Here is a 27,505-nt window from a genome sequence, read left to right on the forward strand (position 1 = left end):
AAATATTTTTCAAACTTACGCCCAATTCTGTCCAGTTATATAGGTGGAACTTTCTTAGGAACCCAATTAAACCCTAATTAATGGATACAATCATAGAAGATCTTCAATAATTTTAATGGAAAAAAAACCCAAGTTTTATCCTTAACAATACCTCTAATTATATGGTTTGGATAGAAAAGAGGTTGACCTTTTTAAAACAGAAAATATTTGATGAGCTAATATGCTAATCTTGACACAGGGTATTTTCCTCTAAATAAAAAAAAAAATCAGAATAGTAACAATAAAATCAAATGTTTTGTAAATGAGGCTATTTCAATAATGTACATGAGACTAACATCTTAAAGTAGCACAGAATTTTCTGACAACTACCTTACTTTTAATTAATTCCCTTTTGTGCATAAAACCTTACCGAATGGTGAGCTCCAATATCTGTGCAAGTCTATCATGAAGAAAGTTTGCCTACAAAGAGAACAAATTTAAATATTGTAATGATATCCTGTAAAACCACTGTACACAGAATGACTACGAATAAGAATCCTGGACTGGTTTAGTGGAATATACTCCCAATTTCAGAGTTTTGCTTCCCTGTTGCAGCAAGGACTCAGTTGTGTGAAGGCAAAAGAATAGCAACTGGGAGTTTATTAACAAAACTGAAGTAGATTTTTATTTCTTAAAAGATGGGGGGGGGGGAGAGAATGACCCTTCCAGTCAATTAAAGCATGTTGGCGTGATCCAAAAGTTGCATTTACTTGCAATTCCAGAGTGAAATAATCATGGCTCTGAAGCCCAGTCTCAAAGGCAACAAAGGTAAAAGTGTGTGTAGTTTGTGGAGGGTGGAGGACAAAGGTCTGGGCTACACTAGAGTTAGGCTGATGTAAGGCAGCTTACGTTAAACTAACTCTGCCAGTGTCCACACTACAGTGGTGTTCCACTCCAGGTAAGTCACCCACTACATCGACTTAACTCCACCTCCGCGAGAGGCGTAGCGCTTAGGTCGACGTGGCTGGAGTGTGGGGCACTGACAGCCGCACAGGGCTGACAGCTAGAGTGCACCACCCCAGTGCTGAGAGCCCAAACTGTAAGCCAGGCACAGGGGTCTCAGCCAGCACCCCCACCTGCCCTGGGCCTGGTGTAGGCCTTAATTTCACAGCAGGGAGCCTACCAGCAATGAAGTTGACATCCTTGTCAGTTTCTTGGCAGCTATAATTTCACATTTCATCTCCAGCTGTCATCCTTGGGGCCCTGAGGCTCCAGCTGTGAGCTTTGTGCCAGGCTGACAGGCAGAGCCGGAGAGGAAATGCGACATCATAGCAGCCAAGAAACTGACAAGAATGTCAGTCTGCCAGTAGGTTTTCTGCTGTGAAACTGAGCCCTGCTTAGCTCACAGCTAGGGCTGTCAACCCCAGGGCAGGGAGCTCCAGACGTGAGCCTCATGAGGCAGTCAGTGCCCACACAATGCCCCACTTCAGTGGGTGCAAGTACTCCTGATGAAGACGTGCACCACCGGAAGAAGGAGGGCAGTGTGGACACCAACAGCTAATTTAATTGCTGAGGTGGTTGTAGGCCGACCTAATTTTGTAGTGTAGACAAGCCAAAAGAAGGTTCACACACAATCCCTAGCCCAGTAGGGTCCTGGTCTATAACTAGGGTTCCTCGTCACTAAAGCAATACAAATAATAAATAGTAATAATAGCAGCTCTGTGAGATGTAGGGGACCCAACCCATTCAGGGTATATATAATTTTGATTTCCTACACAGATTAAAAATTCAGAGCACAGATGAAGGCAAAAAGGCAACAACTATTTTCTTTTAACAGTAAGCATGATCATGAACCACCCTTTACCCACGTATCTCCCTCATCACTTGTACAAAAACCTTTAAAACAATATAAAATGTACCAAGTACTCACTTTTGTTTCACATTGTGCTGCAATTTCTTCAAAAGGTGCTTTTTGGAACTTTTCAATCACAAGACGCCTCTTTTCTTTCTCCTGCTCTTCAAGCCCAGTATTATCTTTTAAAAAATGAAGACAGTTCTAATTTATGCTTAAACAGATTTCCTACAATAAGTGAAAGGATAAAACATTAAGATGTCTTCATTTTTTTACTACTACTTCTTAAAATTAAGACATAAGGCTAGAATCTTTGAAATGAATAGTAAAAAGTAGTCATAGGTTAGGCAGACTTATTGAATAAGTTCTAGTTAGTCAAATTTCCTGTAATAATGGAACATGTACTTGAGAATCAGTGTAAAAAGGTGAACACAATGTCTTGACCTGTGGTCCCAACTCAGTTTCCACTCAGTCCATCAGTAAGAGTTTTGCCTGAATAGGGACTGCAGGATTTGCCAAGTAAGTTATTGTTTGAGCACAGGAGGTCAACACAGATGCAGTGGAATGTGGTCCAAACTTCATCCAGTAGCCATATTCTTGGATTTATAGTATTTTACACTATGCAATCCATTATCCATCTTTTGCTATCTTCTTGCCCTTACATGTGGGGCAGTAGGCTGAAAACAGGTGCTAAGACTTTTTGCGGCTTCTTTTTTTCCAATATACTTAACATGGGGATTGGTACTAATTCTTCAGGTTTCAGAGTAGCAGCCGTGTTAGTCTGTATCTGCAAGTGTACAGAAGCATTCTTCAAGTGTACACAAGACCATCAACTCCATACACTATTCACTTTTTTTTTTTAAAACAGTCAGCCTAACAAATTTAACTTGGGATCAGAAAGTCAAATTGGACTTTCATGCATCATAACCAGCAGTAAAGAGTTTGCAAACTAAGTTATACCCTCAGTAACACCCTGTTGTCTTGTAGCCTTATGTTCCAAGTTACACTTTGTTATGGACATGGACATAGTGTGACTTGCATAATCTTTATTACTGGTGGTGAGATGTCAGAAGGAAGAACTCAGATTCATTTTCAGACCCTAGGTTAAGTTTGCTGGGTTGGCAGTTGGAAAAACACCTTTTTAATCATGAACTGAGCATATCTGACATGGAAGTTTGAGACAAAAATGGAATTCCTCTGAAGCCCATAATGCTAATTTCATACACTATACTCAGAGAACTCCCTTTGAGGGCTTGACCATTTCTCACTATATTAAAGGTGCTTTACAGATATTTACTTAACTGAAATTCACACAAGCTAGGGATAAAACATTGTGTGAATTGCTTAAGTGTTTTTCAAGCTTTGACCTGTAAAGGCAAAGTTCCAGAAACCGTTAGAAATAAGAATTCATTTACCAGCTTTTCAGTAAGTCACACCAGCTATAGGTAAAGAGAAGATTTCTCTAAGAAATGCTGAAGATCATTTAAGGGGTTTGTGGTTTCAAATCAACCTGCTATATGATGAGAAACTAATATAGTATTTTAAGTATGCTATGTTGGCAAAGCTTTTTTCTGGCAAATATTTCATTTACTGGAGAAGTGTAAATGCAGTATTGCAATAAATCTCACCAATTGCTTTCTTCAAAGCTTCAAAAGTGATTTCTTCAGTATTATTGACCTAAAGGAAATAAGTGATTTTTAATTCAGTGAAACAACACAAATTGCTGAAGAATAAGTAATTTGTCTGTACTCAACTATAATTTGGCTTAAATGGCACAAATGTTTTTTCTCACACAAGACTAAGGCCCAGATTTTTAAAGGTATTTACAAGTTGCTGTGTTCAATGCTGTACATTTCAAAAGGGACTTAGGAGCCAAAATCCCAATGGGAGCCTAAGTGCCTAGATTTAGGCTCCTCAATCAGTTGGGCATTGCAACGTTGAGTGCAGCAATGCCTAAATACCTTTTAAATTTTTTACCCTAACAGAGTTTTTATTTAAGCGACAGATTACTGTGAATACATAAGGTAGTCTTATATTTCTTTACCATTGCAATGACTCACGTTTAGTGATCCACCTATTTTATTATATACAAAGCTGGTAGTTCCAGCCATACTTATGGTTGCCTGACACGTCATTATTAACACCCATTTTTCAGTTGCCTATAAGTTTACAAAATTAACTACTTGTGCTGAAATGCCTCAGGTTGATTTTTGATTTTATATTTTAATTTAATTTTTTTCGATAAATTTCAGCAAAAAAAATTCAGCAGCTTCTGGGAAAGAGATTAAGGAAAATACATTTTACCTAGCACCTTTATGCTTTGTAACATGGACTTGAAATTTGCCAAGGGGTGGCCTGTGTGTCAGTATGTGGTTTTTGCTGCTGGGGAAAACAAAACAAAACACCCTGCCAAGTTATAAGCCCGTGAAAAACTGCAGTTTGCACATGCTCAGTAGAGACTTGTTAACATTGACAGCTAAATTCCTTTAAATTTTTTGCCTGAACTGAGCAAGTTCCATCACAGGGTTGAGCAGGACTTTCCCTACAATTGCTGTTCTCGGCTGCTATGGGTGGCTAAGGAACTGGGCACCAGAACAGAGGAGATGACTCTGTTCTATGCTCTCAATACTCTCCCTACTGCCACCCAGGCAACATGAAAGAGGAAACTGAGTCAAATGGAGAGGACACAAAAGCCTGACCTAGAATTTGGAGGAGGGATGTGGTGAAATACAGAGGAAGGAGCAGACTGGATCCAAGAGCATGGTGTGGGAAGGAAAGACTGGGGCTGGGAACAAGGGAAGTTAGGTTCTAGGGACTGATTAGGCCAGAAAACTGGGACCTGGGTGGAGAAGAGGGGCGGCTGAGACTGTGAAACAGTTTAGGGACAGGATGGAGAAGGTGTGGGGACTAGGACAAGCTAGGCAAGGAGAATGGGACAATGAGCTAAGGGCTCTAATCATCCCAAGCTGCACACCTACAATTAATGCACACTTTTGACCTTACTTTCTGTGCCTCAGTTCCCCATCACACAGGGGTGTGTGAAAAATAGTTATTTGTGAAGTACTTTGCTGAGAACACCATACAAAAGCCCACGAGGAAATTAAAATTCTGTATTCAAAGCAGGGTTTGAATAGTGTGAAGTAAATAAGATATGGGCAGGCCACAATTTTAATGAGGATGAGACAGAATACGAAATAAAAGAGAGTTACCTTTTCCGTAACTGGTTTCTTCAAGATGTGTTGCTCATGTCTATTCCACAATAGGTGTGCGTGCTCGCCACGTGCACCAGTGCTGGAAGTTTTTCCCCTAGCAGAACCTGTAGTGGGGAGCGCCCCCCGCGTCCCCTTGAGTGGTGCCTGCCTGGCACAGTATAAGGGGAGCTGCGCGCACTCCCCACTCTCAGTTCCTTCTTGCTGGACAACTCCGACAGAAGGGAAGGAGGGCGGGATGTGGAACAGATATGAACACCACATCTCGAAGAACCAGTTATGGAAAAGGTAACTGTCTTTTCTTCTTTGAGTGACTGATCATGTGTATTCCACAATAGGTGACTCCAAGAGATATCTGTTGGAGGTGGGTAGGAGTTCACAAGTTCCCAGGACAAAGGACAGCCCTGCCGCACCCGGCGTCATCCCTGGTTTGGGGGACAATCACATAGTGCGAGGTGAGTGTATGAACCGAAGACCATGTGGCGGCCTTACAAATGTCCTGAATGGGGACATGGGCCATGAAGGCAGCCGACGAGGCCTGCACCCGAGTCGAGTTTGCCCTCACAATGGGTGGTGGGGGGACACCCGCCAGCTCATAACAGGAACGGATGCACAAAGTGATCCGACTGGAAAGCCGCTGAGTGGAAATCGGCTGGTGCCTTGCGCGCTGAGCCGAGGAGACGAACAGTTACGAGGACCTTCTGAACGGCCTGGTCCACTCGAGGTAGAGAGCCAGAGCCCGCCATACATCGAGCGTGTGGAGACACTGCTCCTCACTGGGCGCATGAGGCTTGGGGCAGAGGACAGGTAGAAAAATGTCCTGACCCATGTGGTAGGCAGAGACCACCTTCGGGAGGAACACGGGGTGTGGGTGGAGCTGGACCTTGTCTTTATGAAAGACCGTGTACAGCGACTCGGAGGTCAGGGCCCTGAGCTCCAAGACTTGCCTGGCCGACGAGATTGCAACCAGGAAAGCCACCTTCCATGAGAGGTGAGACCAGGAGCACGTGGCCAGTGGTTCAAACAGGGGCCCCGTGAGACGAGCCAATACCAGATTTAGTTCCCACTGTGGGACCGGGGGTCTAGAATATGGTAAAAGTCGGTCCAAACCCTTAAGGAACTGCCCAGTCATAGCATGGAAAAATACAGTGTGCCCTTGCACCGGCGGATGGAAAGCCGATATGGTTGCCAGGTGCACCTTGATTGACGAGGGCGCCAGGCCCTGGACCCTCGGGTGGAGGAGGTAATCAAGGATAAGCTGGATCGGGGCGGCCACAGGGGAGACACCCTGGTCCGCCGCCCACATAGAAACTTGGGACTACTTTGCCAAATAAGCGTGGCAAGTGGAGCGCCAGCTACTTTCGAGGAGGAAGCGCTGAACCTGCTCTGAGCACGTCCTTTCCTTTCCACCTAACCAGTAAGCAGCCATGCCATGAGGTGAAGAGCCGCTAGGTTGGGATGGAGGAGGTGGCCCTTGTCCTGAGAGAGCAGGACCAGGCGGAGCGGCAACTGCCAAGGTGGAGCTACTGCCAGGCCCGTGAGGGTCCTGTATCAATGTTGCCTGGGCCATGCCAGGGCAATCAGGAGGACCCGGGCCTTGTCCGTCTTTATCTTCTCCAGGACCCTGCTGATTAGAGGGATAAGGGCATCAGAGATGGAGCCTCTCCCTAGACCCCCCGTGGAGCAGAGCCGGGGGCATCGCCTGTTCCGCCGAGTCGTGAAGAAGTCCACCTGGGGAGTACCCCACCTTCGGAAGTCGGTGGGCCACTTTCGGGTGGAGGGACCACTCGTGTTGTGAGGAAAAGTCCCTGTTCAAGTGATCTGTCCTCTCGTTCTGGGAACCCAGTAGGTGGAAGGCCTTCAGGTGGATGTCATGGGCTATACAGAAGTCCCAGAGCCTGACGGATTCGTGGCAGAGGGCAGCAGATCGGGCCCTGCCTTGCCTGTTGATATAGGGCATTGAGGCCGTGTTGTCTGTGAGGACCCCGATTACCTTGCTCTCCAGGTGCCATACATGCCAGCTGCACTGCCCTGAGCTCCCTGATATTTATATGTAGGGTCGGGTCTTGAGCCGACCACAGGTCTTGGGTATGAAAGTTCCCCACATGGGCCCCCCAACCCAGGTCAGATGCATCAGACACCAGCTCCAACGACGGGGCCCTGTCCCTGAATGGGATCCCTTGGAGCATGTTGTTTGGGGCAGACCACCACCGTAGAGAGGTGATCACAGAGTCTGGCACAGTGAGGACCTTGTCCATCCTGTCCGTGGCTTGGGAGAACTTTGAGGCCAACCAGAGCTGGCGGGGCCTCATCCTGAGTCTGGCGAGATGGACCACGTATGTGCACGCTGACATGTGACCCAAGAGCTGCAGGCAAACCCTGGCTGTTGTCACCGGGAACCCTGTGACCGAGTCAATGAGACCTTTTAGGGTCTTGAATCTGTCTGGCCGGAGAGAGGCCCTGGCCGATGCTGCATCCAGGAGCGCCCTGATAAACTCTATACACTGGGCCGGGACTAACATGGACTTGGTATTGTTTACCAACAGGACCAAGGCGGTGCACGTGGATAGGAGGAGCGCCACGTGATCCCTTGCCTGCGACTGGGAGGTGCCCTTGACAAGCCAATCAGTCAGACAGGGAAATATCTGGACCCCGCACTGTCTGAGGTAGGCCGCTATCACCGACATGCATTTTGTAAACATCCTGGGGGCAGTGGACAGACCAAATGGGAAGACAGTGAATTGGTAGTGATTCCGTCCCATCACGAAACTGAGGAAGCGCCTGTGCCCCTCCAATATGTGAATGTGGAAGTATGGGTCCTGTAGATCGAGGGCAGCGTACCAGTCCCCGGGATCCAGGGAAGGGATGATGGAGGCCAGGGAAACCATGCGGAACTTGAGTTTCACCATGTACTAGTTAAGACCTCGCAGGTCCAGGATGGGCCTGAGCCCACCTTTGGCCTTCGGGATAAGGAAATAACGGGAGTAATACCCCTTGCACATGAACTCCTCGGGCACCGCCTCTATCGCTCCTAGTCCTAGGAGCCGCCCCACCTCCTGCTCGAGCAGAGCTTTGTGCGAGGGGTCCCCCAAGAGGGACAGGGGGTGTTTGGGCGGGGAGGAAGTAAAATGGAGGTGTAACCCTGGGAGATGGTGTTGAGGACCCATCAGTCCGAGGTTAGCTGCGACCATTCCATGAGGAAAGCACACAACTGGTTGGAGAAGGGGAGCTTTATTGGGGGTAAATCCCTGATGAGGACTGGCAGGGTGCCCCGAATGTCCCGTCAAAAGCGCCTTTTCCCCACCTGCTTGCCCTTGGAGGACCCAGGCTGGGGGACAGGCCGAGACTGCCTCTGAGGGAGTCTCTTATAGTCCCGCTGGCTCTTATGGGAGCTTCATACTTCGGGAGGTTTGAGCCTCTTGATCATATTCCAACTTATTCATGATGTAGGTTCTTTCCTCACTCTGAACTCTGGGGTACAGATGTGGGGACCCGCATGAAAGACCCCCTAAGCTTATTTCTACCATCTTAGGTTAAAACTTTCCAAAGACACAAAATTCCCCATATCTGGGATTCAGTATGCTGCCACCACCAAGAGATTTAACAAAGAATCAGGGAGAGACCACTTGGAGACATCTTCATGTCGTCATCATGAATAAGTTGGAATATGAACAAGAGGCTGCTAGGCAGCTCTCTAACTCCACATTCTGAAGGTCATCATCCTCTGATTCCACTGAGGATTAGCAAAAGAAACTACACCATCTGCTCAAGAAACTCCCTGAAAAAGCACAGGAACAGATCTGTGCAGACACATGCCTAGAACCCTGACCAGGGGTATTCGATCTGCTACCCAAGATCCATAAACCTGGGAATCCTGGACACCCCATCATCTCAGTCTTTGGCACCCTGACAGCAGGACTGTCAGGCTATGTGGACTCTTTCCTCAGGCCCTACGCTACCAGCACTCCCAGCTATCTTAGAGACACCACTGACTTCCTGAGGAAACTACAATCCATCAGTGATCTTCCAGAAAACACCCTCCTGGCCACTATGGACATAGAAGCCCTCTACACCAACATTCCACACAAAGATGGACTACAAGCTGCCAGGAACAGTATCCCCGATAATGTCACGGCAAACCTGGTGGCTGACCTTTGTGACTTTGTCCTCACCCATAACTATTTCACATTTGGGGACAATGTATACCTTCAAATCAGCGGCAGTGTTATGGGTACCCGCATGGCCCCACAGTATGCCAACATTTTTATGGCTGACTTAGAACAGCGCCTCCTTAGCTCTCATCCCCTAAAACACCCCTACTCTATTTGTGCTACATTGACAACATCTTCATCATCCGGACCCATGAAAAAGAAGCTTTTGAGGGATTCCACCATGATTTCAACAATTTCCATCCCACCATCAACCTCAGCCTAGACCAATCCACACAAGCGGTCCATTTCCTGGACACTACTGTGCTAATAAGCGATGGTCACATAAACACCACCCTATACCGGAAACCTACTGACTGCTATACTTACCTATATTACTCCAGCTTTCATCCAAGACACACCACATGATCCATTGCCTACAGCCAAGCTCTATGATACAACCACATTTGCTCTAACCCCTCAGACAGAGACAAACACCTACAAGATCTCTATCAAGCATTCTTAAAACAATACCCACCTGCTGAAGCGAAAAAACAGATTGATAGAGCCAGAAGAGTACCCAGAAGTCACCTACTACAGGACAGGCCCAACAAAGAAAATAACAGAACGCCACTAGCTGTCACCTTCAGCCCCCAACTAAAACCTCTCCAGCGCATCATCAAAGATTTACAACCTATTCTGAAAAATGATCCCTCACTCTCACAGATCTTGGGAGATAGACCAGTCCTTGCTTATAGATGGCCCCCGAACCTGAAGCAAATACTCTCCAGCAACCACACAACAAAAACACTAACCCAGGAACCTATCCTTGCAACAAAGCCTGATGCCAACTCTGTCCACATATTTATTCAAGTGACACCATCATAGGACCTAAACACGTTAGCCATGCCATCAGGGGCTAGTTCACCTGAACATTTACCAATGTGATATATGCCATCATGTGCTAGCAATGCCCCTCTGCCATGTACACCTGCCAAACTGGACAGTCTCTATGCAAAAGAATAAATGGACACAAATCTGACATCAGGAATCATAACATTCAAAAACCGGTAGGAGAACACTTTAACCTCTCTGGTCACACAGTAAAAAATTTAAGGGTGGCAATTTTGCAACAGAAAAGCTTCAAAAACAGTCTCCAATGAGAAACTGCTGAGCTTGAATTAATATGCAAACTAGATACCATTGGGTTTGAATAGAGACTGGGAGTGGCTGGGTCATTACACATATTGAATCTATTTCCCTAAATTAAGTATCCTCACACCTTCTTGTCAACTGTCTAAATGGGCCATCTTGGTTATCACTACAGAAGTTTTTTTCTCCTGCTGATAATAGCTCATCTGAACTAATTAGCCTCTGTCAGTTTGTATGGCAACTTCCAACTTATCTGTATGTGTGTATATATATCTTCTTCCTATATGTTCCATTCTATGCATCCGATGAAGTGGGCTGTAGCCCACGAAAGCTTATGCTCTAATAAATTTTTTAGTCTCTAAGGTGCCACAAGTACTCCTGTTCTTTTCACCTTAATGTTACCCATTTCCTGACAGAAGCTAGAAGTAACAGAAACAGCTTATATTTTATGCTTAGCACACTTTTTTGGAGGGGGTGGGGGAATATCTTTTTCAGAACACTTCAGTTAAGAAGTCTAAGATTTGTCCCAACAGTTAGTCATACTGAAGCCTTCCTGCAAGATAATTAGTCTCAATCCCTGTACCTTAATGCCTGTATCTTTTGTTTGATTCTATCAATTCTTTCCTCTGCCTTAAAATACAGTTTATTATACATTCCTGAAAAAAGAAAGGACAAGATATAAGACGTATTTACGATATACGATGTGTGGAATTTCTCTCTTCCTGTGTTCAGTTCCCTTAGTATATGTTCAGGGACATCAAGTTAAATATTTGGAGTTACCTGTATCTTACTCAGTTAAGATATAATGTCTCATAATATATTACACAGAAATTTAGCATATAATTAGCATTCTCTCAATATGTTACCCTGGCTGAAAGGTAACTAAAAGCTTCACTGAAACAGTAGCCTATATTAATGGTCAAAAATAACTCAAATACTGTAGTGTACCTCAGCATCAATAAATGAGATAATAAAAATCTCTACTTCTGAAGAGTTACAAAATAAGAGATACAAGACAAAAGATTTTGTAAGAGCTTCTCTGGAAAAGTTTCATTCTGTAGGTTGTCTCTTTATGCAAGAGATACTTCCTAGGATACCTTGTTTTTCACATACCTTATCCTCCGTGTTGTTGCCAGGCAGAATATCCACCTGAATAGATACAGTGTCCACAATGCTCTTCCTTCTGGATAGTCTATCTTCATCTAGACAAAAATAACATTCTTTCATTTTCTGTATCAGTGATTAAAAAAATAAGCAAATTCCTCACAAAGGAATGTTTCCTCACATAGGTGTGGATTTGTTTTCCCCTACCTACTTTAGCCAAGTTCATCTATTTTATCAGTAGGATATTTGTGAAAAATATGACAAAGTTGCCTTATGTATTAGTGATCTTAAAATTCTTCTAAGTGTCACACAAGTTAAGAACTATAACAGCCATGTAATACCATCACATTACATTCTACACTTCTAGACCACAAAAGTTGAATTCTGAAGAGTTGTTTGTAATTTAAAATTCATGTTTTTAGGCCTTAGTTTGGAGATGTTTTGAAACACAAAAAAGCTCTTCCACAGATGGTTCAGATGGCTCTTTGCAGAAAGGAACAGTGTGGGAGGAGAAATATTCCTTCTTCCCCTGCTGCCACTGATCTGATGAACATAAGAGTGTAAGAATGGCCAGGCTGGGTCAGACCAATGGTCCATCTAGCACAGTATCCTGTTTTCGGACAGTGGCCAATGCCAGATGCCTCAGAGGAATGAACAGAACAGGGCAATAATTGAGTGATACATCCTCTGTTGTCCAGTCCCAGCTTCTGGGAATTAGAAGCTTAGATACCCCAAGAGCATTGGGTTGCATCATTGACCATCTTGGCTAGTAGCTATTGATGGACCTATTCTGCATGAGTTTATCTAATTATGTTTGGAACCCAGTTATACTTTTGGCCTTCACAACATCCCTGTGCAGCAAGTTCCACATTTTGACCGCATATTGTGTGAAGAAGTACTTCTTCATGTTTCTTTAAAACTGCAGCTTATTAATTTCATTGGGAGACCCCTAGTGCTTGTATTACATGAAGGGGTAAATAACACTTCCATATTCACTTTCTCCACATCATTCATGATTTTAATCAACCTCTATCATATACCTCTTTAATATCTCTTTTCTAAGATGAACAGTCCTAGTCTTTTTAATATTTCATCAGATAGAAGTTGTTCCATACCACAAAGCATTTTTGCTGCCCTTCTGTCTACTTTTGCCAAGTCTAATATATCTTTTTTTGAGATTGGGTGACCAGAATTACACACTGTATTCAAGATTTGGGAGTACCATGTATTTATATAGTGGCATTATGACATTTACTGTCTTATTTTCTAACCCTTTCTGAATGGTTCCTAATAGTCTGTTAGCTTTTTCAACTGCCGCTGCATGTTGAGCAGATGTGCTCTGGTAATTCTGTTGTTTACTAAAGTTTCAACTAATTTGCTTGGTACTGAAGTTAGGTTTACTGGCCTGTAATAGCCAGGATTGTCTCTGGAGCTTTTAAAAAAAATAAAAAATAAATCGGAGTTACATTAGCTATCCTCCAGTCATCTGGACATAATTTGCTGGACATAACTTAGTTTATAACATAGGTTCCCTGTTTGGTTACACAACCCATTTCCCTCCTTTCTTATTATTGCATCAAGAAACACTTTTGAAAGTTTAACTGCCTGCAAAATTTTTTGGAATGCAAGACTGATTACACTTTTGGTTAAGAGTACGGTAGTTTCATTAATGCTAGAGGGAGCAGCGGAATTACATTTCATAGGGAACATTCAGGACTCCATGCCAAATCTGACTCAGTGTTCTGCTATACATTTGATTTGATTTTCCATTCTCCTCCACTCCTTCCCATGAGTCTTGTAATGTGACAGCATAGCTGGGACACAGGGCATGGGCAATTACTTACCTACTCATATCTTGTTCCAAATTTTTATAAGAAGAAGTGCTTGTGGAAGCTGGTGAATGGAAAATTAAAGCCCTCTAGATTTATGCATGGAAGAGTTATATCATTGGCTGCCACAATCTTCCTTGTGTTGCTCTGGCTGAAGTCCCTCGACCCTGTTCTAAAAGGACCAATTCTACAGAAGAAGTTAGCTCAGACTTCATGACTCATTCAATTGTTGACTTCTTCTAAGATTGCCGACAAGCGTGCAAATTATTATGCGGAAACCTGAGGCCTATCAACACCAACCTATTAAACAAAGGCCATGCAATAGTCACTTGGCAAAGACGTATTAATGTATGACAAGGGAGATCCTCCACATCCCTAGTAGAGCTCTGAATCCCACACATCACATACAGAGGACCTCAATTTCTGAATTCCCCACCATTATTACTCCTTAATTGACCACATGTTTGAGCAACATGAGATGCTTCCCCAACCCATGCTGGCTCAAGGTTCTGAATACTAGGCCTGAGACTTACTACATTTCTTGAGTGTTGAATTTGTTATTTTCCCCACCTATTCATTTAATTTTCTACTTTTCTACATTCATCTCATTTTCCTTTGCAAACAATGTTGTAGTACCAAAGCACATACTCAAGCACTCCTTTCAATAGCTTTGAATTTCTTCCTGTCTCTTCAGACAAACAAGAAATATGGTTCAATACAGTCTTAAAAATAAAATAGGATTAGTTTTATAGCATAAAAAGGACAGAATGAAGAACAAAACACAGGGGAGACAGTAGACAAAACAGCCTGAGGCTTCCACACAGATTACAGGTATCAGGACTAATTTAGCTAATAATTTACTATTACCCGTGCTCTGAAATACAGCTGGAGATGTATTTTAATATGGTTGCCAGAGATACTCCACATTGGTAAAGGTATTTTGGAGAACCTGGCTCATCTTTAATTTTGTGATGCAGACTTGTTACTTTCTACTCGTTCCATATGACACCCAAAGAACGTATAGGAATTTTGGGGGAGCATAAAGCATGCTGACTATAAGAAATAAATGCAAGACAAAATTGCATCTTTGCTGCCACCTTGCTGCCTTATCTATAATCCACATAGGTACATTATACACATACTTTTTGTCCTACATTGGATTCAGCACGGTTATATGTGTACAGATGCCTCCCTCATTTTGACACACTTTAATCTGACATACTAGGAAAACAAGGTGATTGCACTCAGAAGAATATTTTGTTGACTAGGAAAAGGAAGCTCATACCTGTGTGTTAAGTATCATATGGGCCCTTTGGAGCTTTCTGGTTAGTCAAGGTGTTGTGTTGCTGCCAGACATGTGCACTTTCAGCTGGGTTTTTATACAATACCATCATGGTTTTGATTATTAACCAATTTATATAGACAGATTATCCAACGTGATCAGCCTCAAACAAGAGACCAGTATGAAACTCCTTACTTTCAAGGACATGACGTCTGCAACAAATTTTAGACAAGAATCTTTATAGATGATAGGAAATTATTTTTTTATGAACATTGGGTGAAAGTGAGCCATTATTGTGACAACTCATTGTTCAGACTATATAATGGTGTCTGAGTAGTTACAAAATATGGATCTACTATTAAACAAAGATCTAAAATTTTAAATCCAAACAGTTTTAAAAGGGTAGTGAAAAAAATGAATTCTCTCTGACCTCATAACCTGTATTCTGCCCACTAATTAATCTCCTCCAGGGTTCCAAAGTTTGGAACAGCTTCCTACAGCATCGATTTTTCCTTTTCTACATAAAGACCCAGTGCCCAAATGCCCAGTTTCTCTCAAAATGTGATCTGTTAAATAGAGGGAGTGAGATTTACATGGGCGATAACATGCTTAATCAAGTGACACAGTGCCTGCTTCTCATTTCCATTAAGGCTCCTCTACTTTGCTTTACAATACGCTGATTCAAAATAAATAAAATCACTTTTTACACCCACTTTAAGAACAGCATAAGGGGTCCTTATTGTAGCATAAATGAGCATCAGATTTTTTCCGAGTCCTTAAAGTTGGTCACCCTCTGTTTCAGTAACATAAGACACAATTTCAGAACTCGACACTCTGTATTAGAAGATTAATACTACATTCTCCAAAAGGCAAAATAGTGCATTTTACCAAAAAAAGATTTTTCACAGGAAACCACTCTGCCTTCATTCTGTCTGAATCCTACTGCGCAGAAGGACAAGGCCTGGCAAACAAGGTGCTAGATGGTCTACCACATATATAAATATGCTGAACATTTCAGAAAGACAGCAGCTCTAGTCTTTCTTTACCACTAGGCAATTCAAAGGCCTCCACTGCAAGACAGAGGAAACTATTAATCAAAAGCAGGATACAAAGCTAGTGATCCATGTTTGAATTATAGCTGTCATCCTCAAAGTTTTTACTATGAACAAAAGATAGAAGTGGGAGGCAGACCTGTTGAAAGTCTCAGAATAAGGATAAAAAACAAAGATGATGTAATGGCAGGTGTCTACTACAGACCACCTAACCAGGAAGAAGAGTTGATGAGGCTTTTTCCAAACAACTACCAAAATCATCCAAAACACTAGACTTGGTAGTGATGGGGGAGTTCAACTACTCAGACATCTGTTGAGAAAATACAGCAGGGCAGATTATGCAATGAGTTCTGGGAATGCACTGGAGACTTATAATTACAGAAGTGGAGAAAGTGAGTAGGAGAGTGGCTATTCTAGATTTGATTCTGACAAACAGAGAGGAACTAGCTGAGAATCTGAAGGTGGAAGGCAGCTTAGGTGAAAGTGATCATGAAATGATAAGAGTTCATGATTCTACGAAATGGTAGGAGGGAAAACAGCAGAAAAAGACAATGGATTTCTACAGGGCAGACCTAACTGAACTCAGAGAACTGGTAGGCAAGATCCCGTAAGAAGCAAGTCTAAGAGAAAAGTGTTCAGAAGAGCTGGCAGGTTTTAAAAGGGTACAAGAGTAAATTTTATTAAGGGCACAAGAGTAAATTATCCCAATGCACAGAAAAGATAGGAAGCATGGTAAGAGACCACTCTGGCTTAATCAGGAGATCTTCAATGACCTGAAACACAAAAGAGTCATACAAAAAGTGGAAACTAGGTCAAATAATGAAGGATGAATATTAAAAAAAATAACAAGTATGTAGGAACAGAATTAGAAAGAATTAGAAAGAATTAGAAAGGCCAAGGCAAAAACAAAATTAAATAGCTAGAGACATAAAAGTTAACAAGAAAACATTACAAATCATGTGAAGAAAGAGGAAGATCAAGGACAGAGTAGGCCCATTTACTCAATGAGGAGGAAAGACAAGAAATATTTATTTACAAGACTGTGGTTCTTTGAGATGTGATACAGATGAATATTCCCCCTAGGCGCATGTGTGCCCAGTGCACTGGAGCTGGACAAATTTACCTAGCAGTACATTGAGGGGGGGGCGGGCTGTGTGGAGGGAGAGTGCTTGTGCTCCATAGACCCTCCTCTGGCTATATGAGGTGGCACCTCCCCGACCCTCCCTCAGTTCTTTTGCACTGAATGCGTGGACACAAGATTCCAATACGCAGGGGACAGAGGGTTGGCCATGGAATGCAAATCTGCATCCTACCTCGATGAACCACAGTTACAGTAAGTAAGCGTTGTTTCTTCTTCTTCAAGTAGATGCAGCCGCATATTCCAGATATGTCCAGATGAAAGGCTAGACAAGTTTGACATCTAAGATATGGAAACGCTGCTCCTCCAGAGATGAATGCGACTTAGGAAAAAACAGGTAAATATACTGGTTCTAATGGAACAGAGACCACTTTAGTCAAAAATTTTGGGTGTGGTCGAAAAGTCACTTTGTCCCTGGAGAACTATCTATAACAGGGGTTGGCAACCTTTCAGAAGTGGTGTGCCAAGTCTTCATTTATTCACTTTAATTTAAGGTTTATCGTGCCGATAATACATTTTAATGTTTTTTAGAAGGTTGGTCTCTCTCTATAAAAGCTGTACTTGTACTGTGTTGTACTGTAAAATAAACAAGGTTTTCAAAATGTTTAAGAAGCGTCATTTAAAATTAAATTAAAATGTTGATCTTATGCTGCCGGCCCGCTCAGCCCACTGCTGGTCTGGGGTTCTGTTCACCTAGGCCAGCAGCGTGCTGAGCGGGGCCTGCGGCCGGGACCCCAGCTGGCAAGGGGCCGGCAGCCAGAACCCCAAAACCGCAGCGGGTTGTGCGGGACCGGCGGCCGGGACCCCAGACAGGCAGTGGGCTGAGAGGCTCAGCCCGCTGCCGCTCAGGGGTTCCATCTGCTGGCTCCTGCCAGCCGGGATCCTGGCTGCTGGACCTGCTCAGCCCACTGCCGGTCTGGGGTCCTGGCCCTGCCCACATACAGTGGGTACCTACCTTCTCCCTGGTTCTGGCCCATTCTCTTCTGCTCTCTCAGCACTGAGCTGAGGGTGGGAGTGCACTGAGCACAGGGCTGGGGGTGAAGGAGCAGGCTGGGGGCTGGGGTGTAGGGTCTGGCCAGGAGCTAGAATGAGGGAGGGGGCTCAGGGTTGGGGCAGGAGGTTTGGGTGTGGAGAGCTTACCTGGGCTGCTCCCATTTGGTGGGAGGGGTGCAGGTGGGAATGTGGGTGGAGGGGTGCAGGAGCTCCTGTTTGGTGCTCAGGGTGGGGGTGTTGGGGGTGCGAGAGTCAGGATGTGGGGGGTGCATGGGGTGTGTGGGGGCTGGGTATGTGCGGGGGGTGCAAGAGTCAGGGCAGAGGGCTGGGGGCCTGTGAGGCAGGTACAGGTGTCAGGGCATGGGGTGTGGGGGGCCTGGGTATGTGTGGGGGTGCCAGTGTCAGGGCTGGAGTCATGGGGGCAGTGAAGGAGTCAAGCAGAGGCTGGGTGTGTGTGAGGGGGGTATAGGGCTCAGGGCAGGGACCTGGGGTGCGTGCAGGGCTGCAGGGCTCAGGGCAGAGGGCTGGGGGTGTGGGGTGGGGTTGTGGGGTGCTCACGGCAGAGGACTGGAGGGGGTATACCCCGTTTCCACCCGTTTCCTTCTCCAAGGCCCTTTCCCCGCTTCTTCTCTGCCTCCGCTGGGAGCAGCTGACCCCGCTCCTCCACCCCCCCCTCACAAGAGCCATCAGCTGATTGGCGGGCAGGGAGGGACTGAGAGGAGGAGGAGGAGGGGCAGGAACCCAGCACACTGCGGGAAGAGGCAGGGGAGCTGGCAGGACCAAGCTTCTGGCCCCTGCCCCTTGTCCCCGAGGGAGGCGAAGAAGAGCGGTCCCAGCCGGGCCGGGCAGGATTTTTCATGGCACGCTGCTGCTGCCCCCGTCTATAAGGAGACTCTGCCATCAAAGTCTGCAACTCACACACACTCCTTGCGGATGTTATCACTACGGCTGTCAAAGTAACGCTCTCCTTGATGCAGAACTGCCATGCACAGATCACCTATAGTCAGAGCAACCTTGATTGTGTTCCCCCTTGTTCGTTCACATCATACGTTGCAGTGGTATTGTAAGTATGCGAAACACTGAGTCTCTGATATAGTACTAAAAAATGTGAGAGGCATTGTGGATAACCCAAAGATACAGCAAATTGATATGGAGTGTGGCTGCCTGCACCAACCACAGTCCCTGTAGTTTCAGTGACCACAGGTGCACTCCTTAACCCATCAGTGAGCCATCACTAACAGCTGACTTGGTTGGTGAAAGCTGGACAAAAGAAATGCTTTGGAAAACATTCTGTGGACATGTCCAGCTCTGCAAGGAGACTAGGACCAGTGGAGGGAGACAAACCAGTCTGTCTAGAGAATGAAGACATATGACAGTAGTCGAGATATGAGAGGATGTGAATTCTCTTCTTCCTGAGAAATGCCACAACAACGACCACACATTTGGTAAAAACCCAGGGGGGAAGGAGAGAAACTGAATGGAAGCACTGTGTACTGAAAGTGGCATTCCACCATTGTGAACTGAAGGATCTTTCTGTGCCTCAGTCAAATTGTCATGTAAAAGTAGGCATCCTGAAGGTCATGAATGTCACAATTATGCATTTTCAATACAAAAACCTGTGGCATAACACAAATTTGGAACAAGGTGAAAATAAATTGAATTTAATATGAAAACAAACAGGAACTAGCGATTTGATTGTATTTTTCAATAAAAATATCCATTTTAAAATTTGCCACAGTATTTACATTATTGCTGCACTGTAGTGCAGAAGAGGTCTGGCATCTTGCTGCAGCTTCCATGGAGTACCTGAGATATGATTACGAGGAAGCACTTGGAACAGTTACAAAACTGATATTTATGAAGCTATTAAATCTTTGGGAAAAGGAAAGGAAAGGAAACCACCACATTTTAGAATTCAAAGTCCAAGAATAAAAACAAAGGGAAACCTGATAAAATTACAGCTACAAAACTAGTTACAGCATGAGGACTGAGGCAGCCAAACAGGAGGAAAAGAAATTAAAACTATGCACAACAGAATTTCTTGCTTATTTATCTAAAGATCTTCTAAAAGCAGTTGTTTGGTGGGGTATGTCCTATCCACACACGATAGCTATGAGGAGGGCAGGCAGACCTATGGTTCAGATTTACCTTTTGATTTGCGTCTGCATTTATGAGGCTTTTTGCCTGATGGAAATAGAGCTAAATTAACAAAACAAGAATGAGAATAAAAAATTATGTTTAAGAATCAGCTATAAAGCAAAAGATACAGAACCACCCCCCAGAAAAAACCCAGAAATTCTACTGCTCGGATAAGAAATATGTTAATAAAACTCTCTCCAATATTGGCATGAAAACAGACAGATAAAAGAGCTTTGGTCTTATCCCACAACACTCCTCTTTAGGTTCGAAACACTCACTTCCTCCAGCTTCTTATTTTTATCACCAGAACAGGGCTTTGTAAAGACAATTAAGAAAAGTAATGCACTGAAGAAAAAAGTCAGTAGTTGTTACCACATATATTTTCAAAAGCTTCCCTTAGCATTTAAATATTTAAGTAGCTCAATAACTCCCATTAAAGATTTTCCTGTTGGAAATTATTCAGCTAAATCAAAATGTTTCACAGGGACAGTTAGAAGGCTTTTCCTTTACCCTCTTCCCTGGTTCTTGTCAGGCAGATAGAAAGCAGAAGACTAGAAGTCTGAAGCGCAGGCAATACAATGTTTATCGGGGTTAATTTTCAGCAAGCACGTGTCCCATAACTCTGACGCCGCAAAGCCTTGTTTCCCAGTATTCCGTCTTCCCCCTCCTCAGTAGGCGTAATTATGCCTCGGGCCCTACCAAATTCCCAGTCCATTTTGGTCAAGTGCACGGTCATAGGATTTTTAAAATCGTAAATTTCAGCTATTTAAATATGAAATTTCACAGTGTTGTAATTGTAGGGGTCCTGACCCAAAAAGGAGGGTTTTTTGGGGAGGGGGGTTTGCAAGGTTCTTGTACGTACAGTTGCAGTACTGCTACCCTTACTTCTGTCCTGCTGCAAGCGGCAGCGCTGCCTTCAGAGCTGGGCAGCTGGAGAGCGGTGGCTGCTGGCTCAGAGCCCAGCTGCGAAGGCAGAGCCACCATCAGCAGCAGCAGCACAGAAGTAAGGATGGCATGGTATGGTACTGCCACCCTTACTTCTGCGCTGCTGCCTTTAGAGCGGGGCAACTGGCCAACAGCTGCTCCTCTCTGTCTGCCCAGCTTTGAAGGCAGCATCGCTGCCTAGAGCAGCGCAGAAATAAGGATGGCAATACCACGATCCCTATAAAATAAGCTTGCAACTCCTCTGCAACTCTGTTTTGGTCAAGACCACCCATTTGAGAAATGCTGGTCTTCCATGTGAAATCTGTATATACAGGGTAAAAGCACACAAAAGACCAGATTTCATGGGGAGAGACCAGGTTTCATGGTTCATGACTCGTTTTTCATGGCCATGAATTTGGTAGGTCCCCAATTATACCTGAAATGCACGCCCACAGTCCCACCCCTTGCAACTTATGATCATGTTCCATTTGGGGGGTTGAGAGTCTGGGGTCTTCATCCCACCCCTTTTGTACCCCATCAGGGGGTGAGGCATGAGGTTGTGCTACGGTCAGAGGCAGGCAGTTCCCTGGTCTTTTAGTGTTTTATCTCCCCCTCCCCCCCGAATTTCCTCTTGCCCCTCACGAATGGTTGCTTGACCTTGTCTTGAGATAAGGAGTTGAGGCAGTCTTCAAGTGTGCGCTCATATATTATACTTCCCCCATGCCCAGTAACACTTTAGTTATTCTTATCGGTTCCCATTACACTAACAAGCCCATCTGGCTTAGACAAAAGCAACATAGCCAGTATTTTTGTCACATACTAGTAAGAATCCCCTTGTTCACACATATTAGTAATAATGTATGTGTATCAAAAAAATTAAACAGGCAAGCAAAACCCAAAATACTATTTCAGGCGAAAACACAGGCCTGGATTCTACATTGGCACTAGCGCTCCTAAAAGGGACGTACAAACTAGTGAAATTTTTGATGCAAAATTAGCAAAACATTTTGTTTTAACTTTATCGTTTTATTCTATTATAAACTGTAATATACTGGTAATTAAAAGTTGGAATCTCTTGAGAAGATCAAAATGAATTATTTCAGCATATTTGATTTCACAAAAAATTCCAAGATTTCAACTTTTAGTCCCAATTTGAGATGAAATGAAAATTCAAAATTCAAAATCTCAGCATCTCTCACAGTACGGGGAATTCCATTTTTCAACCCGCTAATCATATTGCGCTTGCAACCCATTCAGATTACTTTTCCGCAAAAAGGAGCATAATCAAATTAAAACACAAAAACATTAAATGAAACTAACTTACGTTCAAGTACATATGAACAACTAATTCAGGCTCGGATGTAGTAAAGTGCTGAAAATCCATCCCTATTAAGGAAAGCAGTTAAGCAAGTGCTTTAATCCTCCTGCCTTCATGTGCTTAAATGCCCTTTCTAAATACGTGTGCTTTTTGAATTTAGTAACAATCATTTTAACTTTTTACATGGTATCTAAGAAAAAAAAAGATCTGCTTTATTTAATGAGCTCATCTGTAACCCAAACATCAGCACCCTTTATGTCAATTTGTGTGAAGATTACTAAACAGAAATTGATTTGTTTCATATAAGAACTTGGACTTTTTGCATGAAATTCAGATCAGGCAACCTCTCTTCATTCCCACCCCAAAGAAATTAAAGGCTTCTTAAAAGAAGCTTCTTAAAAGAAAACAACAAATGCTTCTTTTGCTGACACCTGACATTGTCCTTCAATTTTAACGTAAAGGGTTACATTATTCTATCTGGCATCTGAAAAATAGTGAAAAAGGTTACCACCACACGTATAAGGTATTGAAATGTTTCCACATACATAACGGAATTTTCCCCTCTTACTGTGAGATGCAACCTTAGCAGCAGAAAGTGCTGAGAGCACCATTTTATGACTCCTGGTGCCTAGTACATCGTTATGGTACCTTAAATGAATTTACATTGCCACAGTACTCATGGCAGAACCAAGGCACCGTCAACAGTTTTGTTGGGGGACTGGTTCTCATAAGATTAGAGCTTTTGTGGCCTCTGTAACTTGCTTCAGTGTGTACTGTGTCCCCTTCTGTACCTGATCCACATCTCCCAGGTAGGAACATTAAATTTAGGCTGCATAAGTTTATAATTCATCTTGAGAGGTCCTGGGGGTTAATCCCCCAGATGACCCAGAGTTACAATAGTATAAATCCACAAAATATACATATCAGGCCTTGAAGCAAGAACTCTAGAAAAAAAATTCTTTGCTAAGCAAAAGAATAGGAAAACAAAACACCAAAAACATGATATCACTTTCTCTAGCAACACAACCAGAAAAGTTATTTGCACATAGGGGAGGGTAAAAGCTCCCACAATGCTTCTACATGGAGATATTTTATCAGCAACAGCACAATCCATCTTCCCAGTATTAAAAGGCAACAAAATGTGCTAATTAGAGACAAACATAATAAATATATCTTGTTCATCTCAAAGCACTTTAAGGGACATAAGCCTCATTATTCTCTTTTTACATATACAGAAACTGAGGCAAAGAGGCAATGCATTTTGCCCAAGTTCACCCAGCAGGAATAGAACCCATGTCAACTGAGTTCCAGTCCACTGCTCTATCCATTAGACCACATTGCCTTTCCTAGTATTTCTGTTATGTGAACCCATGGTCCACTGAGAATTTGACTGAGCCCAGTAACCCAGGCCACATTCAGTCAAAGAGTGAACATTTATGAACCAGGACTGGCGTTCAATTACTTATCTAGTGAACAAGTGAATGTGTATACAGAAAAATTCAACACTGACTTAATACTAAAGCTCAAATTAATTTCAGAAAGTTAGTAATAAGCACTACCATCTCATTTAACAAATAATGAAAATCAAAGTGAGGTCAAAACTTTCCTCTTTGTGGCTTTTTTTTTTTTAAAAGGATGCAGAAAATAATTCTAGGAGTTAAAATCCTGTGTTGTATATTGTACAGTACACCATGAACAAACTCTTACTTCTGAAATTATACTACCACAAAATGTTGATGCAAAGTATTCAAGTTACATATAGGTTGGATGTGGGTGACAGATTAGATATGAGGCAAAAATGAATTCTCAGTAGCTGCTGTTGTAACATTTATGTAATTGATTACTGCTTACCTGTTACCTGGGGCACATACGGCACTGACAATCTTTCCACACTGTATCCGCTGCCACCTAATGATTCTGCAATCTTGTTTGTCAGGAAAAACAAGTTTTTTTCATGCTTCTCCAAAGATTTGGGAAGACTGTCAAATAATATATATTTAGCAATTAATATTTATTGATACAGATCTATACATGTAATAAAATAAATCAAGATCATATTGGAAGTCAACTACCACCTAAAGAAGAGTCAGTGTTGATGTTTTGACAAAAAGGAACATAGTTAAATTGGTTATTAACTGATATATTCAAAGCTCTAATTTCTCTGTACATTTAAAAAATATTATGAGTCCCCTTAACACAACACACCTATACGATTTGGAACTTAATCATCACTGTTTATTCTTCACCTAGTCTAGGAATTGCTAAAATATTCTTGGCCTCATTTTGATCCACCAGTTCAAAGTAATTGCAAATGAAATAGATTTTCTAATAAACAGATCAGTTTACATTCAAGAATAACTTTCCCAGTAATCTTTTATGGATTTGAAAAATGATGATGCAGAGAACGATTCTATTATGAAATGTGGGTCTCCGCTTCTGAAGGGTTTAGGATACCACGCTACATTTTAAAGTTACAGAGTACAAATAAAATACCTTATATTACTCAGATGCTATAGCATCAACATGCAACTTACTTCTGACTAACCTTTTATTAAGAAATTAAAATTGAGATTTCCCATCTTATCTTTAATACTACTTTTTTCTTCCCCAGTTTGTATATCATTACCCTTTCTGTGCCATTTCTCCATAGATTCAAGCTACTCTATGGTGTACAATTGTTTAATCTCGATAAAGAGAACGTTAAAACGCATCTTCATCCATTCTATTATAAATATTTGTATCTACGTACATGCGCTTGTCCTTGAAGATGTTTTCAGGTAGAAAATAGGGTGCTTCCACAGTTCGTGTTTCAATGACCTGCAAAACAAGCAAAGTAACGCAAGCGGTCTTGGAGTGAATGAATGAAACTTTTCATTCTTATACTTCCATATTTAATATTTATTTGTGCACATAGAATATTGCATATATTGTATAGCAAACGCCACCACAATGGTACATTACTGGGTTGAACAGGTTAAGATATATTTTCCCCTAAACTAACCAATATCTAAAATAACTGTTTTGTTTATTTTAGACTGTCTGCTAGATTCTCAGTTGGCATAAATCAGTATGGCTTCTCTGAAGGCAATGGAGCTATACGTTTTACACTAGCCAAGGATCTGGCCAATAAATATAAAATTCCAATTATAATGAAAAGTAATGTAGGTGAACAAAATTAAAATGCTACACTAGAAGAGGTGAAAATTAACTGTACAAGCTTGAAGGTAGTATGCAATTCCCATTGAGCTGACAGAGATTGCACTGTAGTAGTATTAACAGGCACAGATGTATTATGGACATTAGTTCTTACTATACAGAGTCTCTGGAGAGAGAGCTGAATATCATCTTACAGTGGGTCCAGCTTCATATTCCCAAGGTTCTGCAGTAAGAAATGCAGCCACTAATACATCTACTAGAGAGGCCATTGCAACAGATATGATGACAACACAAATTATGCAAAAAGAAGGGTGTGCTCAGAAGGTGAAAGTGTTACAATAATGACAGAATCTCTACATATTCTACCTATTACATGTAGTCTTTCTAAGCTTTAAATCAGCGAGCATGTTGCTAAAAGATACTAAAAAGAAAAGAAACATTTAGTAAAAGTTATTTAATTGTTGTAGTGTAGGAAATGCCATGCTAAATATCAAAGCCACTGATTTTATACTACCTTGCTGACATGCTGGCAAAAGGCAGGGACTGCAATCATCTGACTTAGAAAGTTGAGGTAGGCTGCAACCAATGCCTTGACACCACAGCGGTTGAACATTGGCAAGTTATCCTCATTAATGATGGCGATGTCCTATAATAAAAAGGAAAACATCAGGTGGCCCAACATTTACAAGTTATTCTGAATTTACATGAATATTTCATAATCAGCGTCTTAACATTCTTGAAGTAGGTAAGCAATAGCCTCATTCTATAGCTGGGAACAACTAACATAAGGGAATGTAAGGACCCCGTTACCCCATGAGTATGGCAGAGCAAAGCCCAGGGACCCATTTCAACTCTATCCCCATAGGATATGAATAACTCTGCTGAAATGGAGAAGAGTGTCTTTTGACATCTAGTCCTGTGTCTTCACCATACGACCCCTTCCCATCCTAAATATAACATTTCCAGGGAATTAGAATGTTATTTAAAAACATAAATTTCACTTAAAAGCAGACAAAATATTGCATGAGTCACAGGCAAAACATATCAAAACCATACATAATAGCTCCTTAATCTTCCCCACCTCTCTGGAGGTAAGTGGTTAACTGTTAGAAAGGTGAAGTGACTTGCTTAGGACCACATAATGAATCACTGGAAAAGCCAGGATTAGAGCTCAGGACTTATTTCTATCCAGATTCTTCTACTGCTCCAATAACCATGGTATCTAAACTGTTGAATCCATACCCCTGTTCATTCTTCCAGATCAAACTGCCTTCCTGCCGCATTTAGCAACCTTTTAGTAAAGTCTTATTTCATTTAATAAAAGAGACCCAGACAAAATTTTAGCAATTTGAAAAACAGGCCATTTATTTAGTTGCCTGTTTTTCAAAGATGCTGGGAAGCTGCTGGTATTCATGCAACATATTTAAATTTCTACCTTGAAAATCTTGGTTCCTGTTTCTGAATATATGCAAAAACCCAGCCCAAATTAAAATCATCTCAATACTCAGCTTTTCATATTCATTTATATTTACTTATAGAGTGACTGGATTTATGGTTTATTAGAACAATCTGTAACTCACTAATCTCCTTTGTCCTGTGACTGGAGAGGTGTTAACTGGTCACTACACTTTGAATGGTCTCTTGCAACATGCGTTAACTACTTATGTAAATCAAGCTGTTCCAGCTTGCATTTACTGGAGACACTCTGGCTGCCTTTCCCAGACCTGAAGAAGAGTTCTGTGTAAACTTGCTTCTTTCACCAACAGAAGTTGGTCCAATAAAAGATATCCATAAATATACCATTAACGGATTAACCCAAATATCATTCCTGAAGTTTACCTGCAAAGCAATGGCCAATCGAATGAGGTCAATAACCACTTCTTCATTGGCTAGTTCGATTGTTATAAGAGCTAGAGAAGTGTAGAGCAGCTCAAAATTCTTTTGGACATTATCTTCTTCTTTACAGCCTAAGTAGATGTGTCTGTACAACTGCTGGCCATGCTATAAAGTGCAGAAAAGGGACATTCAATACTGAAAAGATACTGTCAATAAAGATTATTTTAAAATACACCAAAACAGGTTATTAAACAAAAGAGCACTACCTTTCTACCTTGAGTGCAATTTTAGAGTAATATGCCATTTTATGTGAACACACTTTTGAGTCTTACATAAATAGTTTAAAAGACAAAAGTCATACACAACATTATACAAGAATCATATATGTCCTCTG

The 27,505-nt window shown here is 42.4% G+C and overlaps 1 protein-coding gene across 9 annotated transcripts in view; it reads right to left on the reverse strand.

The window, feature by feature from the left end:
• Positions 1 to 27,505, reverse strand: part of EFR3A (EFR3 homolog A) — a 189,989-nt gene that overhangs the window by 3,446 nt on the left and 159,038 nt on the right. For all 9 annotated transcript variants that reach the window (XM_073330119.2, XM_073330113.2, XM_073330112.2 and 6 more), the window contains 8 exons: positions 27,115 to 27,276; positions 25,790 to 25,921; positions 24,869 to 24,936; positions 23,971 to 24,098; positions 11,454 to 11,542; positions 3,460 to 3,508; positions 1,910 to 2,013; positions 410 to 459 (listed from right to left, as the gene is read on the reverse strand). In XM_073330119.2, coding sequence (XP_073186220.1) covers positions 410 to 459; positions 1,910 to 2,013; positions 3,460 to 3,508; positions 11,454 to 11,542; positions 23,971 to 24,098; positions 24,869 to 24,936; positions 25,790 to 25,921; positions 27,115 to 27,276 — 782 coding nt within the window. The remainder of the gene's footprint in view (positions 1 to 409; positions 460 to 1,909; positions 2,014 to 3,459; positions 3,509 to 11,453; positions 11,543 to 23,970; positions 24,099 to 24,868; positions 24,937 to 25,789; positions 25,922 to 27,114; positions 27,277 to 27,505) is intronic.

The sequence above is a fragment of the Lepidochelys kempii genome, chromosome 2, assembly GCF_965140285.1.
Source record: "Lepidochelys kempii isolate rLepKem1 chromosome 2, rLepKem1.hap1, whole genome shotgun sequence".
Classification (NCBI taxonomy): Eukaryota; Metazoa; Chordata; order Testudines; family Cheloniidae; genus Lepidochelys; species Lepidochelys kempii.